We start from the raw sequence: 25,913 nt of genomic DNA on the forward strand, positions 1-25,913 counted from the left end.
GTACGCTCATGAAATTTCTATTGTAGTTTATTTTTGTCTGAATACAAAGGATGAATTCCCACCTGCTTTGAAAATTTAACTACTCTGAGCAGAGGGGAGCATTTTGTGTAGTCTTAAAAATGAGTAGACACTACTGAGGTTTTTCTTAATCATCGGAGACTAAGACTGGCAACATAGTTTAATTATGTAACATTGATTATTTCACACAATACAAGAGGCCTATTATTCAGAAATCATTTTGTACTAATAGCACTTCTGTTAGATAACTCCTTTCTGTTTGTTATGTAAGGGCTGGTATTATAGAATCACTGTTTGAATACCAGCACTATAATTTTAGAATTGCTTTTATAAATGAAATACCAGATAAAACTTGTTCCAGATATAGACAATTATTACAACTTCCTAATTAATTTTTTTAAATGAGGCCTCTTGATAATTGCTACTCTTGTTTTGGTTTTTATTTACAAAATCATAAGGCTGTCCTGTGCCCAGCCATGTTCCATTATATGCAATTTTTATAATGAATATTGTGCTCTGGAAAAGTACTGATCAGCAGTCCTGCAAACTGGTGATTCAGCTTCACCTACAGAAACATTGCATGGACCAGGTTACAGATTGTGCATGTCTGAAAAAACGGCTATCTCTGAACTACACCTGTGTTTGTCCCTTAGGTTCTTGTTACAATACATAACTTTGTATTTATAACTGAGAACAGAAACAGTGTGACCAGTCTCAGGCTGGGGAAGATAATCCATGGAAACTTCTTTGGAGCCCACAAATACTATTCCCAAGCAAGAAATTTGGTTGCAAGCTGCCTCCTCAGCTGACACGGGTGTGAATAACAGTGAGGCTTCCGCCTGTGTAATCACAAATGTGGTTGAGCTACAGGTGAGGTTGGAAAAGTGTTTGAAATACGCCTGGACTTTGCACAGGACACAATGGGGTAGGAAGACGTGTTGAATTTGTGCAGAGAAAGCAACTGATGTTTTCCTTAAAGTCGTGAATGCTGGGTTGTTTCTGTCCCAGTTGAGAAGCTGTTTTTGTGAAGGACCAGGTTCATGGGAGCTTTCTCACTGCACTTTCTAGCATATGGCATGCTTATCTTGTGCTTGCTTTTAAACTCAGAGGCAGCTTCTTATGCTCCTTTCTTTTTTCCACCCAGCTCTGCTGAGCTTCACGCCAGATAAAATCTCTTATTGGGCTGTGATTTTTAAATTCACAGCCTCTAGTTTCCTTTTTGGCCGTGTTTCTAAATAGTTGCAAGCATTGTGTGTTTCTCTGATTGTCAGACTTCCTGTTTATTTTCTCTGGCACACTTTTGCACCGTCTCTCCCCACTTTACTAGAACCTCTGTGGCTGCACGTGCCGGGCAGCAACGGGTTTCAGGGGAGACAGAAGTACCCCACAGCTCGCTGTATGGCTGCTGCCCAGGTTTGGTCAGCAAATGGAAGCTCTGGGTCTGCAATGCCACTTCAGTTTTTCTTTGGTATCTCAGCTAGATTGTGCTCGGGTTTGGTTTCTTCTTGCTCTTTTTGGAGGCCTGGCCCTTCTCACATGAGGATCAGCTCTGCCAGCTGAAGGGCCTGTCCCCACGCTGAGGGCTGTGGTGTATCTGCGGGTGAGCAGCAGCCACGCTCTGCCACCATCTGCCTGTTTTGTCCCACTGTGGCCGTGGCCTCAAGTCTCTGTTGGGATCACGGTGCGGAATGGCCCAGCGGGACCTGGACCTCCGGTAGGCTTCTTGCTGCTTTCTTTCCCTGGATCCCCTGTCACTACCTTGTTAACCAGCCCACAGGAGCGGGCCTGCTGCAGCTCAGGCCTCCCCAAAGCCCTGGATCTGGAGTAGAAGAGAGAGAAAATACCGTCACCTGTAGCGTGGTAGAGCTCTCCTCCAAGACCTGCAGAGGAAGGGTAAGGGCAGCGCAGTCCCAATTCGCCCTCCACAGAAAGCACCCTGCAGCCTGCTCCCCAGCTGGCTGCAAAGCCCCTTTCTTTATTCACGTTGTTAAAAGACCTCCTGTCTTCACACTGCTGAGGCACATAGTCCTCCAGCCTTAGGAGGACTGTGCTCTGGAGGCAGACCAAACCCTTTCTTTGCGGCCATGCTCCCCCAAATCTCGTATTGGCTCCTCAGAGAGGAGAGGCGGGCTTCTCTTTCTTACCGTCTAGGGTTGTCCTTTCTCAGGTCTTACGAAAAACAAACAAACAAAAACCACCACCACCATAAAACATGTCAAGCAGCAGTACTGGGCATACGTACCTCACCACGCGAGTGAATCCAGTTGATTGTAGCCTGGTAATTTGCTGTAAGAAGATTATTGGATTAGAGCACAAGCCTGGTTTGTCAGCACCACCACCTGACAGTAATATTTATTGAGAAGTATTACCAATTTTAAATGTTAGTCCACTTATGCCCCCATCGTGCCCTCATTCTTTGAGGTGAGAGGGGCTTTTTTAGTGCAGTGTTTCATGACGCCACGTAAAGAAGAGGACACCTAACTTTTTTTCCTCCTGTTGCTGAGCCGGCAGTCTTAGTAGCTGCAGCGCTTCCAGATTTACCTCGATGTGCTTTTGTCATCATAATCCCTCCTCCATGTCAAGACTGATTTGCTTTCCTAGCAAGGACTCACGTCGCCCATTTTTTGCCCCTCCATTTTTCCTCCTCCTTTTTTGGTTTTGTTAATCAATAACGGACTGGGAAGATGCTGGTAGGCCAGTCGGGTGCATGCTTGCTAGCTGGAATCTGTGCTACGCTCATTGCGCTGGCTTTAGCCTATTACTTGTACTGGTAAGTTGGATTTTGTGCTGTGTCTATGGCAGTGCCGCCTTCTTTAAAAGGCTTTCCTGCATGGGATAAAGGGTGGTGGTCCTTTTGCATTGCTCTCAGAGGCTTGATGCACTTACTAAGGTGCCGGCAGCTGTAGATAGCATCCCTAGTTCCTCCCTTACCCATGCAAATGCCCTCTTAGGCCTCATGGGATTCAGTTTTGCTGCTGTTTTTTGAGGTTTCTGTGTGTTTTTATTCAGCTGAGAGTATGAGGGCTATACACGCCATAGCAGGCATTTGAGAAGACTGCAATTGTCTTTCCTGTTCATTGTGAGAGCTTTCTTAAATTTTCATCTCATTTTCATGCTCTTGGTTACTATTTGTGTATTTGTGTCTCTCTTGGCACAGAACTAGGAAACCAGGCTGTGACAGGCTCACAGTTGGGGTGTGTGTCCCTGTCACGTTATTTGTGTGACACCTGTGTCTTCAGCACTTCACGAGAAATCTCAGGCAGGTGTGAACAGAGGACTACCGTAGGGTTTTTTGCTTTGGTGGGGGCATGGAGATGCTGGGACAGAGGCTGGGCGTTCCTGGCTTTTCCTGCATGTTGGCAGAGCCCTCAGCAAGGTGTCCGCGTGGGCTCTGGGAGAGGTAAGGGCAGCGCGGGGCTGCCCCACATTTCTGGGCTGGCATCATTTCTCCATGTGCCCAAGACTTGCAGCCAAAAAGAAATCTCGGAACTTCGCAGAGCTGTGTCTGGAGTAAATAGCAACTTTTTGAAACCTGAGTGCAATCTGTTGACAAGTTTTAGTGGAAAAATTACATGTCGCTTCAGCTGTAAAAGAAAAAGCCTGCTGGAGCCGTAATTAATATGGCTATGATTGGAGAGCTTTCCGAGGGATGTGATTTTGGAGAGGACAAGTCCCCAGAGTAACGTGTGGGTTCTTTTGTTTGTTTGTTTTATAAAGCAATGAGGAAACAAATAAATTAAAATCTGTGGGGTGATCTTCTCGCCTTTTGTTTTTGCCAAGTATTTCCTCCAGGCAATTATGCTTGTGCTGTTTACAAGCCTACAATCCTCTGTGTGTGTACGCATGCACTTCTAATATTGACGAGTTTATTTATGTTTCAGCTTTACAGTGAATTTCTGCAGATATGTAAGCTTTCAGCTGTACAGCGTAGCAGCACAAATTAAAATGTGCATCATTACTATCCTCTTAAGTCTTCAAAATGTTCAAGAAAACAGGACCTATATAAGCGACATAACATTTTTAATGTTAAAAAACAGGAAATGTGGAGCTTAAACATGTTAACTGCTAAATGTTTGTGGGTTTTGTAGTTTTTAATCAAAGAAGGTACATGTGGTAGGTGTATATGTGAACATATACTAATTCTGCAAGTTTTGACTCACTGTTAGATTGTATGTATGATAACAGTTATGCTTTTGTAATGATACAAATGTAAACTTGTGTGCATGATGTACGTGGGTATAGCATGTACATCTGTCCTGTAAATTTTTTTCCCTGTGTTGTCCACTCAAATTCTTGACTTGAATCCAGGTCAGATCTACTTTGCAGGACAGATTACAATTCTGCACGCAGTGGGAATTAACTGGTATTAGATCAGATCTTCTTCAGCAGCCTCAAGGTTCAGGAGAAAATTAATGACATCATCTATTTATTTGTGAAAAAGAAGCTCATTCAAACCCTTCTGATTAGATGTGGATGAAGCCTAACAAGAATTCCTCAGTGCTTTCTTGGCTTTGTTGGTTTTAGTTTTTTTAACTCTTTGTTTTGCTGCTGCTTTATTGTTGCTTACCAACACTGACTTTGGTAAATATTTTAAATAATTAATTTTTTAACATGTCTGCTCTGTAGGAAGTAAATAGAAAGACTTAGTAACTAGAAAGACTTTTATTTTAAATGTATTTTTTTAGTTGATCTGCTGCAATTCTTCTACAGTACCCTCAGACAGAGCTGGGGTGATTAAGATCAGAGATCACCAGTTCAGCAGGGAATCAACTTTGCATATTGAGAGATTAACCTGGTTTTTCTGTAATTCCATCTGTGGTCTTTTGCTTCTCCTGGGTTGGAGCAGCCTTATTAGCTTGCTGGATAGGAGGCATTTTGGTCACCTTCTGGGCTAAATGTAGTTCAAACTCTCAAAGATTTCATCTGAGGAAGCAAAGGGTCTTTGGTACTGTGGGATTTAGTTGGCACCGTGCAGGCACCTGGGGCTGGTTCCCTTGCTGTGAACCTGATGCAAGAACACTGCCAACCTCAGCAACAACCCAGGAAATCCAGCCAGCATGCTCTTCCAGAACAGAAAAATAATAGTAATAATAATGAAAAAAAGCATTGTTCAGATACGTGAAGGCTCAGGTAGCTGTGATAGATATGCAAGGGACTGTAACAGTTACGACTGCCTGTGATTTCAGGAGACTGTATGTAAAATAGTCCAGAGACCTCACAAGCATCTTCACACTTACACTTCCACACACAGGCTCATTCTGGTATTGCTATGAACACCTCAAAATATACTGAGCAATCCATTGTATATACAGGTTGTAGTACAAAACTGAAGTCCACAGAAATTATTACATGAACGTGAGACTGCAGATTTTCTTTTGCAAGGCATTACTGCCACCGGGAATTTGTTTGGTTAAAGTCACCCCACAACATGAGACCCTAAAAGAATTTTCTTTCCTCACTAATCAACAGATTGCTTAGTACATAAATAATGGATTTATCATTCTATATGTGCTTGTAATCACTTAATATATAGGATAAACTTATAATCCTCTGCTCTATTTTTTGCTTTGGTTTTTTTGTTCTGTTTTTTTTTTTCTATTGAGCCATTCCAAGCTAACATTTGGCCAGCAAAGGAACCTGAAATACTAATATGTTTTTAGTTAGACTGCTGGGTATACTTCTTATTACAACTTAAGGTAATTTAACTTGATGATTTGACCATGTTCCTGGCCCTGCCTTGTAACTTCAGTCCTATGTTGAAATGCCTGGACTTGCCATGAATGTAGATGCTTAATGGTTAGATTTGATGAATCTATTTTTCAGAATTAAGAGCAGAATAATTCAGATCAGAGTTTTGGCTACTGTTGTACTGTTGTCTTGTGTACTGCAGTACTTTAGCATTTTTTGAGAAAGGGTGAGGCCTATGCTATAATTGCATGTATATTCAGGGAGTTTTAATGAGATGCCTAATTGGCCATTTGTTTTGTTTGCTTTATTGATCATAATTGTAGCTTGCTCTCCTGATTTCAGGTATTTGAAACAATAGTTTAGCATGCGATCTCTCATGTCATCTATCTTCAGCTTCACTTAGATTTTATTAGTATTTGCCATCACTGTGTGCTTGGAGTGAATATTTGCATTGTACAATGAATGTTTTAGTTGCCATCAATCTGGTATTTTAGGTGGAATAACCTGGAGATTTCTACTTTGTATGAGTTAGAGGAATGATTTACACACCAAGGGGCCAGGCACTTCCTGTGTCTGTACAGAGCCTGGTGAAGCTGGACCTCAGGATGGTGGAGGACTTGGGGAATTACTGCAGTGTAAATGCTACGCTAATCAAATATGAACTTAAAGTTCTCCTCCTGTCAGTTTGGTATTTGATTTGTGTTTTTTTTCAGAAGAGGATAGCACAGGGGAAGTCTGTATAGTGGCTGCCTATTAAAATATTGTTTTAAAGAAAGATTCACTTCTGGGGAAAATGAATAGGCAAAAAGGAATAGCCAGATCTTCTGTTACTGCTTTCGTACCACTTCCCAAACTCTTATGGGAGCAGCACAGCTGATGGAAGAGCCTTGCTCCCTGAAGAGCCCCCATCTTCCCTGCATGGTTGAAGGGGGGAGAGTGCCCTTTTCAGAGAGGTGGGCCTTCGGGGGGAAGCTTAAAAAGCAGATGCCTCATCCATGCTAAGCACGTTCACATATCTAAACACTGGTCTACCTCACCAGCTCTTAAAAGGACTTGAAAATGCAAAGAGGGTTGGTGCCCTGCAAGTCAAGGCCTTCAGCACTTGGGCCTGCTCTGCCCTCCCAGCAGGATGGTGGGTGAAACACGCGGTGTCCCCAGGCACCTCTGTCCTTGCTCTGCGCCTGGTGGCAGAGCAGAGAGCTTAAGCTCTAAGCAGGCACAGCTTACGGTGCTTGTGAAGCCGATGACGTTTCTGGGGTTGAGAAGCTGAGCAAACTCAAAACAAAATGGTGGGGGAGAGAAGAAGCATGCTGTGGTTGACAAGTTCACTGTAGAGAACAGTGGTGAGATGGGATAGTTCTGTCAGAAGGGACCTACAAAAGTCATCGAGTCCGACTGCCTGACCACTTCAGGGCTACCCAAAAGTTAAAGCACGTTACTGAGGGCATTGTCCAAATGTTTCTTGAACACTGATAGGCACAGGGCATCAACCATCTCTTTAAGAAGCCTGTTCAGTGTTTGGCCACCCTCACAGTAAAGACAGGTTTCCTAATGTCCACTTGGACCCCTGCCGGCCCAGCTTTGTGCCATTCCCCTGCGTCCTGTCATCAGTGACCAGGGAGCAGAGGCCGGTGCCTCCCTCTCCATTTCCCCTCTTCAGGAGGTTGCAGAGAGAAACGAGGTCACCCCTTGGCCTCCTCTTTTCCAGGCTGGACATCCCAAGTGTCCTCAGCCTCTCCTCACAGGACATTCCTCCTGGCCTCTTGGCCAGCTTCGTTGCCCTCCTCTGGATACTTTCAAGGACCTTTTTATTTTGTGGAGCCCAGAACTGCACACAGTATTCAAGGTGAGGCCACACCAATGCTAAATGGAGAGGGAGAATCGCCTCCTTTGGCTGGCTAGCTGTGCTGTGGTAAATGCACCCCCAAATGTTGGTTGCCCTCCTGGGTAAATGGTCTGCACCATCGTTAAGGGAGGCAGAGGAAGAACAGATCTGAGCACGGTACGGAAGCTCATTTTTTTGGGTGCATCTGTAGAGATTGTTGCACTTTGTGTGTCGTGATAAAACATAACATCTATTATTGGTGGATAACGTGTCCGTTACCTATGGGCTGCTGTGATTTAAATATCACCACACCGGTATAAAACCCCTATAAATTCTGCTGCTATATTTAGGCAGCTTAAACTAAAGTACTGAGAAGATAGGTGTCCTTCATTGACTCAGTAACTGTCTATGAGATGAGTGCCTACAGATTAGACTGCCAATGTCTTCCTAACACACGCGCAGCACCAAACTGTCTTTTAAGAGTGCAGAGTATTCAAATTGTGAGTTATGGAGAAGTTGAAGCTTTGAGCAGTATTCTGAATGTGGATTTCAGGGGGTTATTTTTGTGCTGTTGCTGCTGTTCATAGATCTGCAAACATGGAAATCTTAAATATCTAAAAAGTCATTACCCAAAGGAGTTTGTGAGTACACCCGTGTGCATAAACTGTGAGTTCATCCAGGCTGACAGCATTGCTCTGTATTTAAATCTGGTGGTTTGAAGGGGTTGAGCTTGGCAGATTTTCAGCCTGCTTCGCTATGGCAATAAAACTTACACTGTTGGGCTGTTCTAAAACATTTCTCAAAGTCCATCTCCTCAGTCGTGTGTTCTGAACTCACTGAGAGCTTTCCAACCACACTTGGCTGGTAGGTGGAGGCGGGATAGAGGGTCTTCAGAATATATGGATTCCCACAAGCTTCATGGAGGTAGCCAAAGAAAGGAGAAAGGTGTTGTTAAGATCCTTGCCTTAGGGAAATGTTGAGACATAAATTTGGGTGTTCTTTGATATCATGCATCTACAGAGATGTGAGCTTGTAAAAGTGTCAGTCAACACAAAACTGCAAATTTGTAGGTAACCAGCCTTTTGGAACCGCTTATTAAATTCCTTTCTTCAGCAGGCTGCTTTGTAATGATTAATGGCCAGCTCCTCCAGCTCTTCTCTGCAACCAGAGCAGTTGTTATGCATGAGCAAATCGGCGATCCCGATGTGTTTGTCAGAGTTGTAGCAAAGGGAAAAGATGAGAAATTGAAGTCTGGAGAAAAGACTGGAAGAGTGGTTGTCAACACTGCACAGCCTGTTTTTACTCTTGAACACAAAACAAGTTGACCTGAGGGACTTTGCTGATCGTGCCTATTGCAGTGACTGCTCCACCACGGACCTTTTTGGAAGATACGACAAGAGAGACCAGCTTCTTAATGCTGTTGAAGAAGTTAATGAAAGAAATGCTCTAAGTAATATTTAACTTGCATCTATCTTGAGAAGAAAAATGGGTGGAGTTGCTTTAAATCAAAATTCAGGTTCACAGAGCTGGTAGAGGGGAAAAAAAAAAATCTGTGGCTGAGTTACCTGATAGGGTATGTGTATACTGCAACTGGGAAGTGATTAGTTTTAAAGGAGGGGTGAACTGCTTGTAAGAGTAGCCATGGCAACATAAAGCTCACTGCAGGCTGCAAAAACCACCTGGGAAGTCGAGTGAAAACTCGGGCAGCTTGGATTTAATTATTATTACTCAAAATGCATCGCCTGCCTTCCTGATGAATGCCCTTGATGACATTTCAGGGAGGGAAGGGGTCTCAGAGTGGTCTCCCATGGTCAAATATGAGGTCTCAACATCCTTTTTCCTAGCGGGATGTAATCGAAGGCCCAGAGTTTTACAAGCATTCATTAACAAAATAGTAATGATGAAAAAGTAGAAGGACATATAGATGGAACATATAGGTGAGACCTCCAGAGTGTGCCTTTTGAGTTTGAGGAGGCTTTCAGCAAGGCTTATTACGCAAATAAGTTGGATTGCTCAGGACTCTGTCCAGCTGGGTTTTGAAAACATCCAAGGGTGGGATTTCCTCAGCATCCCTGGGCATCTTGTTCCGTGCTATACCACAGTATGTACATTGTTAATGCAGTTAGCAGTAGTACAAATTGGTGTCGTCTTTTGCCATCTGAAAAGAGCGAAGGGAGGCAAGGAGCGGACTTTGCTGCTTGTTCCTTTCAGAAGTAGTTCTGGGCAGGTGAAGGGCTGTTGGAGGTGGGGAGTCTGACCCCCGACCATTGCGTTTGGGCTCTTTTAGTGTGGCGCTTGTGAGATATGCCTGGGGGATGTGTGCCTGGCTGGACACAGGCCCCTGGTGCTGCAGGACGTGTGCCATGGCAGGCCTGGCTCCTGGCAGCCAGGTCGGTGCTGCCTGCCTTGGCATTGGTTGTGCCCGAGTGCAGGCAGCCAGAGGGTGACTGACCAGGTGGGAGAGGCTTGCAACGTTCAAGGTGATGCCATACTAAGGCCAGTAGCCATACCCAGAGTTTGAGGAGCTGATGGGCCTTCCCATAAGTCAGCATCCAAAAGCGAGCAATAGGGAGGTATTCTGGAGGCTGCTTCTTGGGAGAGGCCGGTTCAAAATGCGAACCAAATGTCTGAAGTTTGGTGGTCTTGAAACTGAAGAAAACCTGGAAGCAGCCCATGGGTTTTGACTGTTGGCAGCCTTTATGTCTGGGAAGGGAAGAACCGTATCTCATGCCCGCATCCAGTTCGGCCTTGTCTTTATGAAGACCTGCCCTCATCCTGCAGTAGGAATCTGCCAGGCAAAAAGATGTGGTCAACAGCTGGGATCTCTCTCCTTCTCCCACTTGTCCTATGGTCTGGAATACATGTTCATCAGTAGCTGTTCTGAGGTAATTTATGCCGCGTCAGCGTCATGCATGTATTCTGGTCGCTTTTTTACAGTCCAGTTTATGTATAAAGCTAGAAGCTGAAAGCCAGTTTTTGGGATGTGTAGCGAAGGTCATAAAGTGCTCACAGGAGCTGTCACACAGGGAAAGACTGAGGAGACAAATTAGCCGTATATATGGGAGTAGGTAAGAAGACAAAAATGCCATCAGAGTATAGATATCAAGAGTGCATTAACAATGAGGAGAGGAAGAAGCTATGAGAGAGAACTAAATAGAAATGATAGCTTGAAAAGAAGTGTCAAGAAAAAATGTTGTTCTTAAAATACAATAGCTCTTGTTCAAAACTTTTTTAGCAGAAAACAACTGAGGGAAGTGGCTTGTAGTGACAGAAGATTGATGGGAAACTTGAGTTCTTGGGAAATTATTTTAAAAATAAAACTCACAAACCATTAGGATACTATTTTGTATCTTGTGTTCAGGAATAGCGTCAAATGCACTTCACTAAATAGACTTTCTACTTAGTGCATATTGCTATGACAAGGGGAGAATTAAAAACGAAACCTTTCTTGTTCTCAAGAGATCAATAATAGAGGCTGCACTGCTGAAAATAGAAGTTTACGTGGTGAGGAGACGAGATAAGTCAGGGATATTTTAGGTTTACTATCCTCTTGATGTGTCTGAGAAATTTTTGGATTGACCAGTGATTGCTTTGCTAGCCCACTGGGAGCAAGTCTAGTCGGAGGAAGCCGATGCATGGGCAGAGCGAAGGAGCTGCAGCAACGTGAAATGTGCAGGCGGGTGGATGCGGCTTCCTTCCTGCGCCCAGAGTTGGGAAATGAGTAGCCAAATTTACTTGTCTTTTTTCTTTTTTTTTTTTTCTTGGCAATTATTAAGCATCTCCTGCCTGACTAAATCAAAGTGTGGTGGTGGTGACATTAATGATGCCTCTGTGACATGGTAGTAGCTATCAAATTGATGTCAGAACACCAGATTGTCATTTTACTCCACAGATTCAGCAAATTGGGGGGGGGGGGGGGGTAGTGATGAGGATTTCTTCTGACATATAAATAACTACTGTAGTTGCATATAGCGAGGGGAGGGAAATAGTGTGCTAAATATATTGGCTTGGAGGTGGAGAGTGACGAACAGAAATCCTGTTCATGTTGCAAATTCAAATGTATAAATCAAAGAGGGAAGCATGGTCTGAGGGTGGCCTCTGCTCCCCCGTGCTGCTTTGTGCCTGTATTCAAACTTTTGCCTTCCCTGCTCTCAGCTGTTGAGCTCTCTGCCTTTCAAGGCTGCCATCTTCATCCTGCTCTTACCTATCTGAGCTGCAGTTGAGGCAGAAGTCTTGAGAATAAAGTTTGGGCATCCTCCCTGCTCCTGGCTCCAAAAGGATCCAGAGAAGCTGCGGTTTTTGAAGGTTTGTGCTCTCTTTGCGGTTCTCGGACTGAATTTACTGCTGACCTCAGCAGTAACATATCAGATTCTCTGTTTTGCAGTTGTATGGCTTGCTTTGGAAAACGTCCCTCCACGTCAGAACTAATTCCAAGGGACAGCTGGGAGCCACGTGCTTGTCTTGGAGGAAGCAATACGCTGACCTGAAAGCAGGCGATATTTTCCAAATGATGCATTTTCGCACAATTTTTCACTTGTAGCTCCCTAGACCCTTTGCTGTACTGCGAGGAGTGCTGAATTACTGATGTTATGAGATTTATTCTGACTATCTAGAAAAAAAAATCTCAAGTTTTAATGAAATCACTTGAGGTGGCTAATTACTCTGTTATTTACTACTTCTACAAACTACTTGATGGCTAGTGCTCTGACAGGCAGTGACTTTCTGTATGCAAAGAGGCCATAGGTGCTCTGAATTTTTTAGCAACTTATGAGCTGTACAAATAGGAGCAGGTGGTTTGGAAAAGGGTGCTCCAGCAAATCTTTGTCAGACTGTAAATCTATGCTCGGAAATGGAGAAACCCTAAAGTTTCTCACTGAAATATCTTTTTAACCTGCTTTAAAAACAAAAACAAAACAAAAACAAAAAAAAAAACAGACGAAGCGTCTTTAACCTGTTCAAGCTTCAGTGTTTGGGACCTGAGGAGAGACTTGGTACAAAACTGAAGTTGAGATTAATGTAAGTTAGAAAGTATGGTAGGAGTCAAGGTAGTGACAAATGAATTTGTTAGCATTTTCCCCATAGCATTCATTTAATGCTTAAAAAGGGCTCTTATCAACATCTAGACATCAATTTGACCAAATAGTTTTATTATACCAATCATAATTAATGTAGTTTCAGATTTTTGTATTCGTAAGAATACATTTTCACCTGTAAAGGCAAACTTACCTGGTTTTATAATTCCAGAAAAAATGAAAGGCTTTGGAAGCCTGAAAATCTCCTCTGAACAGAATTATTTTCACCAAAAAAAAGAGTAACCGTGGCCAGAACATGCTCACTTTCAGAACAGAACTCTACTGTGAGGGGAAAAACAAGACTTAAGTACCACGGAAAGTCTCGCCCCATTTAAAATTGAGACCTTATTTTCTCCCACCTGTTTTTTGGTACAGAGATTGCGAGAAACTCTTTCCTTCTTCAACTCCCAGTCGGGTTTTCAACTTCGAATGAACTAGGCGAAATGAAGAAAATAGTCTCTCTACACCTGCTAGCTCTATCGAAACCAGAAGTAATTAAGGCAAAAAGTCTTTCTTCACAGCAGGAATTGAAAGTGCTTGCATTTGAGGGGAAAATGTAAGCATAAGCATTTGCTCCATAGGAAAGGCTGAAAATAATAGAGCTGCTAAATGCAGAATGTGATTTCCTGGTGCTTAAATCTTGACTTGACCCCCAGTCAGGTGGGGCAAAAGTCCTGAGCTCTTCGAAATAATAAAAGTACTGTTTTTCAGCTGTATTGAGAAGAGCTTACTGAGGCAACTTATAGCACGAGTTATTTCTGTGGTTAGTTGCATGTTTGCAATAGAATATATGGTAAGTTTTGATCTCAGTCCTCTTTCATCATTTTCGTCAACTGGAATGTGTTTAATTTTTTTTTTAAGAAATCAAACTAAAAGCCTGAGCTTTATTTCTGTACATGTGTGTGTGGTGCTGGATCTGAGCCCCTCTGGCACTGTTGGTAGCACCATTGCTGGCCAGTGGAACCATGCCCCCAGTATTCAAGGTATTTATGACACAATAACAGGGAGCTGCAGAGAACAAAAGTCAGATAAAATGAAAATCCATCACAGGTATATTTTCTTTAGCATTTGTGAGGTTAAATGTAAAGCAAGGATCAGATCCAAGCCATTTAAGAGTTGGGAAGAATTACTACTTTCTGTCCTTTTGGAAGAGAGTATAGATCAGATAAATTCTGACTTTCCTATTACTGTGTATTTGATAATCTGTGCCTTGGCTGAACAGGAGAAATTCAAATGACATCAATTACTTCTGTGGAAAGGAAAAGATTTGATATTCTTGCCGCATTGCCTGAAAAAAGGATTCATGCTTCTGTCAAAATGCAAATTTTTATCACACATTTATGGGATCGCAGATACTCTGTAGCATTCACATAGGCATGTAAACAGCAGTGTGATGGAATAAATAACGTGCTGACTTGATAAGAACGTTTATTATGGCCAGCCCAGCCTTGTGACATTATGTGTAAATTGTGGAGTCTGCTCTCCTAACTTGCAGTTCGCACCCTGTCCCTGATTACAATGGTAATTACGTACAGACCATTTCCTCCCATATGCTAGCAGAGCTCCTGGGTTAAAAATGAAAGTCTGTGAGGCCTACAGCTGCTCTCCTGGAGACTGCTGATAAATCCTCTGCATGTTATATATATGTTGTAGCGAAGTGATTTTCAAAACCGCGCCTACGTGGAATTCTGCTTTGCCATACTGAGACCAGGTGAGGAGCCCTGTTTGAGGGTGTTAGTACACTGCTACCCACCAAATCTGCCACACCTCCAGAGCAGCCAAAGCGTGAGTGCTTGACCTGGCTAAGACAGGTCCAATGAGAAGTAGATTGGCTCCTGCTCCCCCTCCCCAGAGGTCTGGGGCCCTCTGTCATGTGGAAACATTTTCCAGTCCCAGCCATTGGATTGGGCGCGTGTGTTTGCAGGCACTTAGTCCTGCTGCTGTGTGATGGAGAAATATTTTATATCGTTTCCTCTCTATGAGAGAGGGGTGTCTCTCAGCTCCTCCTGAGGCTTGAGGAAGAGGTACTAAGAGGGGTATCAGGGCAGATCTGCGTGGACAGCTGTAGGCTGTTGTTCCCCTCTGTCCACCTTCCCCTTTGGCCAGCTGAGACCCAGAAGCCCTAAAGCCACCCCACTGTGGCACTGTGCCCAAGCTGGTAAGTCGCAGCTCGGGAAGCTTCACCTGCCAGCAGCAGCAAGCATGCGCAGTGCAAGCAAGCGGGCAATCAATAGGTGCCTGTGGGGTCCTGCTCTACATCTACAGCATCCTAAAGCTTGTACGTTGTTGTCGTTAAGGAAAAGATTTCCTGTGTCTCCGGTTCAACTCTGGGAGCAAGTCAGAAGCGTGCAGATACCGTGGTTGTTAGAGGTTGGCTGGCTTGTTTTTCATGGCAAGCATTCAAAACTGCTTGCATGTTTTGTGATGCTGCTGGCGGTTTTGTTTATCGCAAGCGCAGCGGTTAAATGTTGTGTGAGCTGCTGCCGAGCCATGCAGTAAGCTCCACCTAGCTGTTGGCTCTCACAGGTACCCGCTGCCTCACATACAGGGGGTGAAGAGGTGCAAGGTGTTTGCAGATGCCACGGAAACTCTTTCTGGGATCCCACTGAGGAGTGAACCTGGCTGGGAAAAGCGAGGGAGCGTTTAGCACCTAGATGGTGCTAAATGGGAGGAATCCCATCCGGTACTGCTTGGCAGGTATTGCATCCTGGTGGCGTGATTTTAAACACCTAAAATGTTAAAATTAACATCCTAGCGTTGCCTGTTGTCTGTTGCACTTGAAACAGGGCAGAAGACCTTGCTGTTGCACTCAGAATGAGATTGCAGCGAGCTGTTAGGGGGACAGAAATTACTTGGCTGTCAGTCGGAGACCTGAAGTGGCACTGTTAGACCTGCAGGAGTGTGCTAAGTTGTCCAAGAGCTTCTCCCAGCCTGCTTTTACTCCCTAAGCCTGTGTGATCTGGAAACTTGACAACATTTTTCAGGATTTGGGGTTGACATACTGACTGGATACCCAATGGGAGGGCAGTGCCTGTAGTGCTGGGCACAGTGGCTGAATGGCACAGCAGCGCCGTGGGACGCCTTACAGAGCCAGCAAGCTGCAGGGATGTGCAACAAAAAGGAGGGAGTGATGTGAGAGAAGGGAGAGAGGGAACCAGGGAGCTAGCAAGGATTTGCACCCCAGGTCTCCCATTGTGGGAACAGGAACTTCTGGGCTTTGGCTACAGTGGCAAAGAGGGACCAATAGCCCCCCACAAACAAAAAAGGGTAGGGGGAAGCTTACAAGTTCCTAAGAGGAGCAAGACTGGCAAAAGCTGTTCAACAGCCATCTCTGACAGAGTCATATTTAACTGCCTGTCCGGAGCCATGAGGAACTTGGAAAGCTGTTTGTAGTTCCTATTTGTGTCTTAAAATACACGGAATACAGACGGTGTTCAAGCTCATGCATTGCATCATCAGATATCTTGCTGTGTGCTGTTTTTTGCCCTGTTTTTTCCTTTTTTTTTTTTTCTCTTGTGAATTGCAGCCTTGTTTTTCCCCCTCTCCCTGAACAAAAGCTGGAGGCATCCCTTCCCACTGTGCCCTGCCGTGCCAAAGGCTGTGAGAACACGAGTCCCCCTTGCCTTGGGTTGATTTTTTTACATCTCTGCCTCTGCAGCAGAGGCCGCCTACTCACTTCTTCTAGAGAGGTAGTATCTGTGAGGTTAACTTCTGTGGTGCTGCAAAGACAAGCCCCGTGTAGCCCATAGGAATACTCCACATGGAGGAGAGTTGTGGGACCACGGGCACCCTTTGGGAAGCTGGTGCATTAAAATGTGCACCTTCACCTGCAGTTTAGCTTAGCTGCACTGCAGTAAGGCTTACTAAAGAGCAATTTCTTTCTGGTTCAGTCAACCAGAGTTGAATAACTTATATTTTTTGCCCTTAACTGTTGGCTTGTCCCCTTCCATTAAAGATGAAACCAGGAGTAACATCTGTCTGTCTGGTTTTCAAAATGAGTCTAGTTGTATGCCACACAGAACAAAATTATATGTGGTGGTTGTTATTGTTATTTTTCTTCTTGATAGCAAGCAGGTCACAGAACTCAAATTTGAACTCAAATGCTTGCGGTCTGGTAGATCTCTGTAATTAATAACATTCACATTTAAGGCATGCTTTCTTCAGGCTGAGTTCTACAAGGGCTCTTCCAAGTATCTCTAAGTACATACCCGTAAGCCCATGTGTACCTGTGAGAAATGCGACAAGTTTGCAGAGTTTTCAAATTATCTAGTCTAAATTCTACATGCAATTAAGTTTTTTTGTAATAATACAGTTTTAGGAAGAAATGATTGACAGAACCACCACCAACAAAAAAACCCCGTCAGTATTGCTTATAGCGAAGCGAAAGTGCCAGACTGCAGACTGAAAGATAGCAAGTGGTGTTACGTGTGTACGGGGAGAACCGGCACACCAACACCTACAAGCAGTTGTGAATGACGTGTTGTAATTGAAACTGCCCTTAGTGTGCTAAACCTTAAGACTCTTTGTCCTCCTGAAATAAATACGACGTACATCCATGCACAGCCAGGCCTTGTCACCGGACAGCAAAACCGAGAATCCTGTAGTGTCTCACAGCTGCAGCAAAGCGCACTATGGAAAAAATGATGTCACCCGCGTTCACTGTTTGGGCTGAGCATCACTGAAGTCATCTGGGCTGGTTTCACCCAGTGAACTCGCAACACCATCTCTCCAGTTTTCATGTCATGAGCAAATACTTACAAAAATACCCCTGCTTTCTTCACAGATAGATGCCTGTGATAAGAGAGGTTTCCCAAGCAGTTCTTCCTTGTGGTGGCTGCCTTGCAGTCAGCACTCTTCTAAGCAAGTCAGGATTCATTTCAGTTATCTGATCCATTTGTTTAAATAGAGGCTGAGCTAACTGGGGATGTATGTTAAGCAGAAATTGAATTTGTGTGTACTTGCTCTTTTTTTTTTTTTGCATGCGCTGAGTACAATAAAAGGAAATGGTTGAAATCAAATTTGGAGAATAGCCATTTTAATATTGTTTGTGTTTGCAGCTGTAATGCTGTAGCAACAAGTTAAGAAAATATAATTTCACCTCTAGCAGAGGCATTAACAGTGCTTTCTGCAGCTAGCGAGGAGGCTTAATCATACTGATAACATTTCATTTAGGGCAGGAAAAAAAGGGAAGGCTGCCCCTCCAGTGCGGTGATAAGTAGTATCAGGAGCTGCTTTATCCCCTTCTGGTTCCATCAAGTCTTTCAAATGTTTTTCTCTACTTTGTTCTCATTGTCTGTGGTCTTCTGTCTCTAAAATACAAGTTAAACAACTGGTTATCTTGATTTTTATTCATTTATTTTGAGTGATGCATATCTTGATAGGAAGCTGCCCCACGTTTTAAAAGCAAGCAGGAGCTCTGGGCTGAAGTCCCATAGGACTCTTCTGGATGTTCTTCACAGGGCAGTGGGGGTGGTGGGGTACTCAGCAGATGGCACTGCATAGAAAGGCTGCCCCACAGCTGGGCCATCTCCTAGAGTGGGACTATGGGGTGAAAAGGTGGCTTTCTGTGGTCACTCCTCAGCGGTGCTCGCTGGTACGTGGAAATTATTCACTGCCGTGTTTTATTTTGTAACCTACTCTCTCTTGAAGCATAGTCAGTAAGTTCATAGTCTTGTAATAATAACATTAAAGAGTTGCAAAGAGTGGAGGAAGCAGGAGCAAGGACTGGTGTTTCTGCTGAGGGTGTGAGTACCTCACCTGGCTTGCTTTCTGACCTTGTAACAGTTTCTTATGTTTACAGAAAGCTTTATTGCTCTGACTGCTGTTGTCCAGAGTGACCATCACATCATGCCTAGAGTTGTCTGCTACGCTTTATTTCATGTTCTTCCGCTACGGGTAATTTCTCCAGGTAATTTCTTCAGTCTGCACGCCTATTAAATGATGATGAATGTCAGAGCAATGTACACAGCTTTTTTTTTTGACCTTGATGTACCAGCATCTCATTAGGATGATGAGTCAAGCAAAAGTCTTCCTATCTGCTGTAAATAGACTAATCTCACGAATAAACTCATCAAAAATCTCTGAAGATACTGAGCCAAACCTATTGACAATACTGGAAGTTTCTGTGATTTAATGGATTGTAGATCCAGACCATTAAATTTAACATATTTGAGACAGATAGTGGAGATAATCTTTCACTCTTAACCTTTTCTAGAAACTGTGTCGTGCTGTTTCAAAGCCAAGAGTGACAAAATTTCAAGGAATAAATTCTCATGGTGGTAATTCAGCAACTTTTTTTTTTTTTTTTCTATTTAAGATCATATTTGTAGTTCTCACAACTTGGAAGCGAATTTGCATCTTTGATGCCCAGAGTTTGGTGTATAGTTCTCTTCCATACACCTTGATTTTGGAAATTCATGACAAGCAGGATTTTTTAATGAACTCTGAACCAGCCTTTCATTTCATTGAGGGATGTGCAGAGAAATTAAATCTATATTGTATCAGAAACTAAGATAATCTTCCTGCCGTGCTTACGTTTTAAATGCTAGGTCTATGGCAGACAGTATGTCATGCCGTCTGGGATGTGGTTGAGTAGTAGTCTATTATTTTACAGTATATCTGGAGAATCCTTAGTACAGGCTGTTCAAATGGATACCAAAACTATTTTTACCCCTTATTTCCTTTCACTTGCTTTCTAGTTTTACTGACTAACTGCTGTTGATTTAAGCTATGTTTTCTAGCTACTTACATAGTTCTTGTTGCCAGTGGTTCTTACAAAACTGCACTTCTAAAATAAATCAGGCCTGAGGGGAGACTGGTTTTAGTGGTGACATGGCAGAGTGGGCAGGAGCCTCAGATTGCTTTGTTGAAGTCTGGTGCAAAACCCTGGGTAATTACTGTCCTTTGGTTTTGTAATTCTTCTGCATCGTGTGGGTTAGGCTCCTTATCCTGGAAGGAAATGTGGTACAGTGGATGAAGAGGAAGACTATCGATTACCTACTTTCTTCCTGAGCATTTTCTTACAGTAGGAATGTTTGCTGTGATTGTATCATTACACTTTCAAAAGCTGGATAGCCACTGCTCTTTTGGCTTTTAGCTAGAAGAGCGTTGTATATTCTGCAAGGGAAAAGTTTCTTAGAGGTAACTGAGAAAGTAACTTGTAAGCATTCAACACAACTCATTAAATAACCGGCATGTTCTTGCGTGTTGTGTCCCAGAAATGTCCAGGACAATAATTCACTGCCCCTATGGCAATGTAGTACCTCTGAGAGATGCAAGGTTGGTGAGACTGGGACCTTTACTTCAATTTATCCACCAAACAGGGCCAGGCGGTGGCATTATATGCTTTCCGTCACATCTCTGCCTTGACTGTTGGATAGCTGATTACTACCCATGGATTTTCTGATCTTGTAAAGGGAGGTAAGGGAAAGGATGCTTTATGGTACTAATTTTCATAGCTGGCTTTAAAAGCAAAGTGAGTCACTAGAGGAAACTGGAAAGTAGAAAGTATACTGAGAGAAGTTTTCATCAACTCCTGGCTGCTGCTATTCATACCTGTCCTGCTTATCCACACAAAGCAGCTCATGGAACAAATAGTCCTCACTTTGAACAAAAAATAGCTTTTTAATTTTCCTTCGGTGTTTTCAATAAGCAGAGTTTGTAGAATTCTGAAAAACGGCGAGGAAACTGTCGATGAGATATGGCCAACAAAGTGCCTTTTGTACCCTTTTGTACCGCTTTTCACTTGCAACGTTATAAGTTTTTCTTCATAGACACGGTTTGCCAAGTTCATACAAACATCAAGGAGGCTTAAAAAACCCAGCATGAAAAATACAAGAGCAAATGGCAGAATTCAGTATCACAGGGTTTCGCGTGATTTCTCAACTAGCAAAAATGTGAGGTAGGTAAAATACTAGAATTCAGGGTGGGAGCAACATGTTCACAGCAAAGGATGTCAGTAATTAGTTTCATAAGTGGAGATAAATATGGTACAGTAGAGCAGAAGCAGCTGGAGAGTAGAAACAGAGCATGCTCAGAAAACTGAAGACAAATGGCTAAAGATGTAAGGACTGGCTGCAGCAGCTTCTGTTGTTGTCAAGCATGGGAATTCTCACTGGGCTGGAATATTAGAACTGGTGGACCAGTTTCTAATTTCACGCTCGTATTCATGCGTACCTTATGAATTTCAGAGGGTTGTACAACATGGCAACAATAAATGAATTAAAGCCTGGAGTTAAAACCAGAAATACTGTACGTATAGAATGATTAATGGCTTAGTTTTCACTTTTGAGTTCACAAAGAAATTCATATTTCTTGAAATGGCTGTAACGTGATTAGTGCATATGCTGCATCTGTCTTTTAAGCTGATTTCTTAATGACATGAGGCTGATGCAGTCTTGCTGTCTCTGCCATTCTCCTTTCTAATGGCTTTTGAACTTGGTGGCAAACTTCAGCCACGTTTAACAGAGAGGTGGAGGTCTCAGAGCAGATTAATCGTTAGGACATTCATGAATATAGAAAGCTGGGTAAAAGAGAAGGATGATATTTTTACTGAGAGGCACGTAGCATCTTAGAGATAACAGTAAATTCATGTGAATGAGGAGCCTCAAGACTCAGCTCTTGCCCTTTAGTTGAGAGTGGTATAAATAAGGGTGGGAGCTCAGAAAGATGCAGAGCACTTGAGAACTTTCTCACTGGAGAAGAATAATACTGTGGGGAGTGGTCTCTGACTTTATGAAAGTCAAGTGACCCTGCAAGATAAGGCACTAAAAGGTAAAGGAAGTTTGCCACTTGGTTTGATTGGGGTTTTACGCTAGTGCTCCCCTGCAGCATGTGTGAAAAGTGGGCCCTTCGTGAGGTTGTGAAAGCAGGGAGAGTACCAGAGGTGCCCACAGGCCTCAGTGTGACTATACAGGAGGAAATGGGGGTTGTGTGGTGAAAGGCCAGTGTTGGGAAGATGTTGTGGTTTAACCCGGTCGGCAGCTAAACACATTTTAGGAAGGTGTAAACACCTTTTAGCTGCTGTTTCATTTTCCCTTACTTTGGGAAAGAAGGGGAGAAAGAGAGATTTTACTAGCATGTCAGTGAATATGCTCAAAAGAATTGAACCATGCTGAGACCCACCGTCTCAAGCTAGGACAGATATTTACTTCCTAGGTGCTTCACTCAGCTGATCTTCGTATATGCCTGTGAGATACAGAAGCACTGCTCCTTGTTCCAGCAAATGGTGCTTTCCCCGTCCTCTTCCCAGCCTGTCTCTGGGATTCAGTAAAACAGCTGCTGACCTGACCGTCCTTTGCCTGTTGGTCTGTCCTGAACTGCCTGTCTGTCCTACGTGGTCGGGAATGCAGAAAAATAAAGAATTCCTGGGTTAAGATTAACTTCATAGATACTCATTTAACTGCACTTGATTTTTTAAGGTGACTCGCCAAAGGGACACCACCAGCTTTTCTTGGGCTGTGGTACTGCTGAGGCCTGCAGTCCCCACGTGCCCAGGGGTGCGGGCTGATGAGGCAGCCAGGCCGTGTCCCCAGGCAGAGCCACACAGCTCTGGAGTCCTGCCAGAGCAAGGCAATGCCCAGAGCACAAGGGTGATAAATCCTACTTCCACACGCAGAAAGCTGGAGAAGCAACATGCCATGGTGTCTCCAGCTTCCCCTTGGGTAAGACGTGATGTGTCCTTTTGGGTCTAACACAGCAACATCCTTAGTTTAAAGGACAACCACCAGCACGCTTCAGACTCTGCTCAAAGCAAAGAAGGCACGAAAGTACAGCCAAACCACTTTATTTGAGGATAATACTTGAAATTTTCTTGTTCTCCTTGCTGTTTGTATCCACTTTGGCCCTTGTCTGAAAGGGACCAAGCTGTGCCTTGAAAGGTAGTAAGAACTGTGACACCTGTGATGTGCACAGGCACCAGCAAAGAAATATCCGTGTGGAGAGAGAGAGAGAAGCTGTTCCTTTCAGGCTTGGTTGGACTGGGAGTTGGGATGGTTTAGATCGGATATAGAAGGAATTTCCTCACAGAGATGGTGGCCAAGCACTGGAGTGGGCTGCCCAGGGGAGTGGTGGAGTCACCACCCCTGGGGGTATTTAAGAGACGTGTGGACATGCTGCTAAGAGATGTGGTTTAGTGATGGGACTCAGTAGGTCAGGTTGGTCATTGGACGTGACCTTGAAGGCCTTCTCCTGCCTAGCTGATTCTATGATTTTGTGACAAGAACGTGCTAGTTGAAAGACAAATGAACCCATTGCTGTGTTAGGGAGACGAACACTGGGTACCACAGGTACCTCCTGTGTGGTGTGGGAGCGGCGGTGTGGGGTTTTGGCTGCGTGAGACAAGTGTACCCTGCAGCTCTTCAAGGAGGGGAGAGGAAAGGAGAGCTCCACTTGCTTCATGTTGAACGTGAGTTTCTGCTTCCCAACAGCTGTTCTTAAAGTAATTTATTAGTGGAAGAAATGTTTCTTCCATTATTATAGGAAAACACTGGGAGAATTTAGATTATTCATCCTAAGCTTCGGTATCAGCTTTTTCAACTCTTTGCTTTCTGTGGTAGGCACAATAGTTGCTATATTGAAACAGATTTTCCTCCTCTGTAATGTGCTTCTGAAGTGGCTAGATTACTAATGATGCAAACAGATTTTAATTGTGAAAAGGCTAGACACTGCATGAAAGGCACTAACTGAGGTGTAGAAGAGACAGTAAGAAAACAAGCTCTCCCAAGTTAAATTGCTGTTGAGTTTTATAAATAGCACCGTCATGTAAGCAGGTGGCATCTGGTTCCTGACAGCTGGCAGGTACTTTATTTTCAGGCTTTGGGAACTTCTGCATCACTTTTGGATGCTCAACTTGTCAAGTGTGCTTGTTACCATCTACTGGTGGTTCTGGTCATTTGCAGCACTCGCGGTGACAGAACATGAATACTTTCAGCAAACTTTGGCTGAGGCAGAAAATGAGGGTCATGCCTTTACTTTTTGGGTGAGACACAAAGGATGTGGTTTGACAGCCTGGCTGGACAGCCTGGCTGGCCTCATTAAAGGGCTTCTAGTACCCAACAGTGCCAGATAGTGTGGTGTTTGGAATAAACTCAGTCAGATGGCTTGTTTAAAACATTTTGTTGGGTTACTTATGTACCAGTGGGATTTGCATTGGGTCATACTTGTCTAAGATACCATGACTTTGTGCTGGTTCACACATCACCCAGCTTTCTGCGTCAGGTATAGGTAAGGCCTGTGCCTGAGGTAATGCTCTGGCTAATTCAGGGGAGGTAATTTTCTGTGCCAAAGCTCTTTACAGATTGAGTTTATATTGCTACATATCCTAAGGATTTTTTATTATTTTATTTTTTTTTCCCCGTGCTAACTACTATATCTGATTGTGGAACTGTGGCTTGACAAAGCAAGACGTTACTAAACTTGCTCCAGCGTGGTTTTTGAATGTGCTAATACTGAACTTCTTTTTCCATGCTGTAGCTTGCCAGGTGGCTTCTCTAATGACCAGCCCTGCTCTTTTCATCATGAAACATGCTGCGGGGTGAAGAACCTGCTCTGCAGATGGGCTGCTGTGCTGTTCTAGTCAAAGCATGTGCAGAACAAAGCCTCTGAAGCCCAGCAGCCCTCACTCAGTGCTTGTTCAGAAGAAGTGTGCACAGAGCGCTTGTGTTGGAGGCAGGACAGGAGGGCATCAGTTCATCTACATGGCTCTCGAGGCTCAGGATACCAATAAACCCATGTTTATTGGGTGTGGGGGGGATGAGGCTCCTGTTGCAGTTCAGAGAGGGCACAGCAATTACAGCCCAGCTTGTTGGCTGGTGGGGGCTCGACTGGTTCACTGTGAGCACGTGTCTTTGTGTTTCTTCCAGTATTAAGTCCAATTGTACGATCTTTGTCCAAAAAGAGGTGTGAGATTTGTCTTCAGCTAACAATCTTATTAGTGGGCTGTAAATTGAAAGTAAAGATTTATTCCAATCTTTGCTGATGGTGCAAATCATTTCCAATTTGTTGTGTGAAGACCTGAATGAGGCAGGCTTGGAGAGGAGGTTTATAGGGCTGGGTTTCTGTTGCTGAAGTTGCATGGACTGTTTATTTCAGTGCTCCCATTTTTCCCTTCCCCAGGGTTTGTAAATCCAGGCTCAATTAGATGCTTTCTTTTCTCTTTCAGGACAATTATTCTGAGTGACGGCCCTTGCACACGCTTCTGAGTGGTTATCATGGGCTTCATTGCCTTTCTGAAGACCCAGTTCATAGTTCACCTCCTCATTGGGTTCGTCTTTGTTGTGAGTGGACTGATCATTAACTTCATTCAACTATGCACACTAGTCCTCTGGCCCATAAACAAGCAGTTTTATCGACGAGTAAACTGTCGCCTTGCCTATTCGCTTTGGAGCCGTGAGTATGCTTGAAGGAGACGTGAGGTCTGGGGATGGGAAGGGGGGTGTCTTTGGTTGCTCTTTGCTAATTTAAGGAAGAAACACATGTATGTGTATGCACGCACAACAGAGAGAACTGCTAAGTTTTAAGTAGACTCCTTCAGAGCAATTCAGAGCAGCCATCTTTTCTGAAATATTGGGAAAACATACAGGAGTCAAGTGACTGAGACGTACTGTCACTCTGTCCTATAAAAGGAGTGGATAGTAAAGCTCCTTGCTACCCCGACCCTACCTTGCTTGGTGGGAAACTGCTGATCAATACTATCATTGTCCTGCATCAGAGACTCTGCTGAGCAATGGGAGAAAGGGGAATTCAGAGACTGCTTCAGGTATTTGGTGTAGCTGCTATGTTGACCACTTACTTAGGGGCACAAGTTGACTGTGCGATCTGCAAGGACAGATGTCTGTCTTAAACATCTAGCGTAAATGCCTTTGTAGCTGGGCTGTGTGACAACTGTAGTCTTCTTATGCCCTGCAGTATTCATCTATGACACCTATGTCTCTTCTTGTAAACAGTTTTCATCTTCTGCCTGTGGAAGAGCTCTGCAGTGAGTTCAGCTGCTTTGATTTCCCATTTTAAGACCTTTGCAAAATTTCATCCCTGTGAATGGTTTTCTTTTTCCTCACACAGCTTAACAGGACAGCAGATTTCTGAAATGAATGTTTAGAAGGCTCCTTAGTCCAAATGTCACCTCTTATTTCAGGAGTGAATCATCCAATGCATTTGTACATTTCCATTCTCCATCTTCTCCCAGTATGCATGGCCACTTACCTTAGTGTTCAGCATCCAACTTCCACTTTGGATAAATGCGTCACCTGAATGAGTACTTAAATTACAATTGAGCAGTCCACTGACAGGCACCCACATTTAAGTCATCAATG

General features: G+C 43.8%; 1 protein-coding gene across 4 annotated transcripts in view; it reads left to right on the forward strand.

Annotated features, from left to right (window-relative positions):
* AGPAT3 (1-acylglycerol-3-phosphate O-acyltransferase 3) overlaps nt 1–25,913 on the forward strand; it is a 91,551-nt gene that overhangs the window by 49,075 nt on the left and 16,563 nt on the right. For all 4 annotated transcript variants that reach the window (XM_066979694.1, XM_048065826.2, XM_048065828.2 and 1 more), the window contains one exon: nt 24,764–24,990. In XM_066979694.1, the coding sequence (XP_066835795.1) occupies nt 24,813–24,990 (178 nt within the window). In that variant the 5' untranslated portion in view covers nt 24,764–24,812. The remainder of the gene's footprint in view (nt 1–24,763; nt 24,991–25,913) is intronic.

This window comes from Anser cygnoides, chromosome 1 (assembly GCF_040182565.1).
Source record: "Anser cygnoides isolate HZ-2024a breed goose chromosome 1, Taihu_goose_T2T_genome, whole genome shotgun sequence".
Classification (NCBI taxonomy): Eukaryota; Metazoa; Chordata; class Aves; order Anseriformes; family Anatidae; genus Anser; species Anser cygnoides.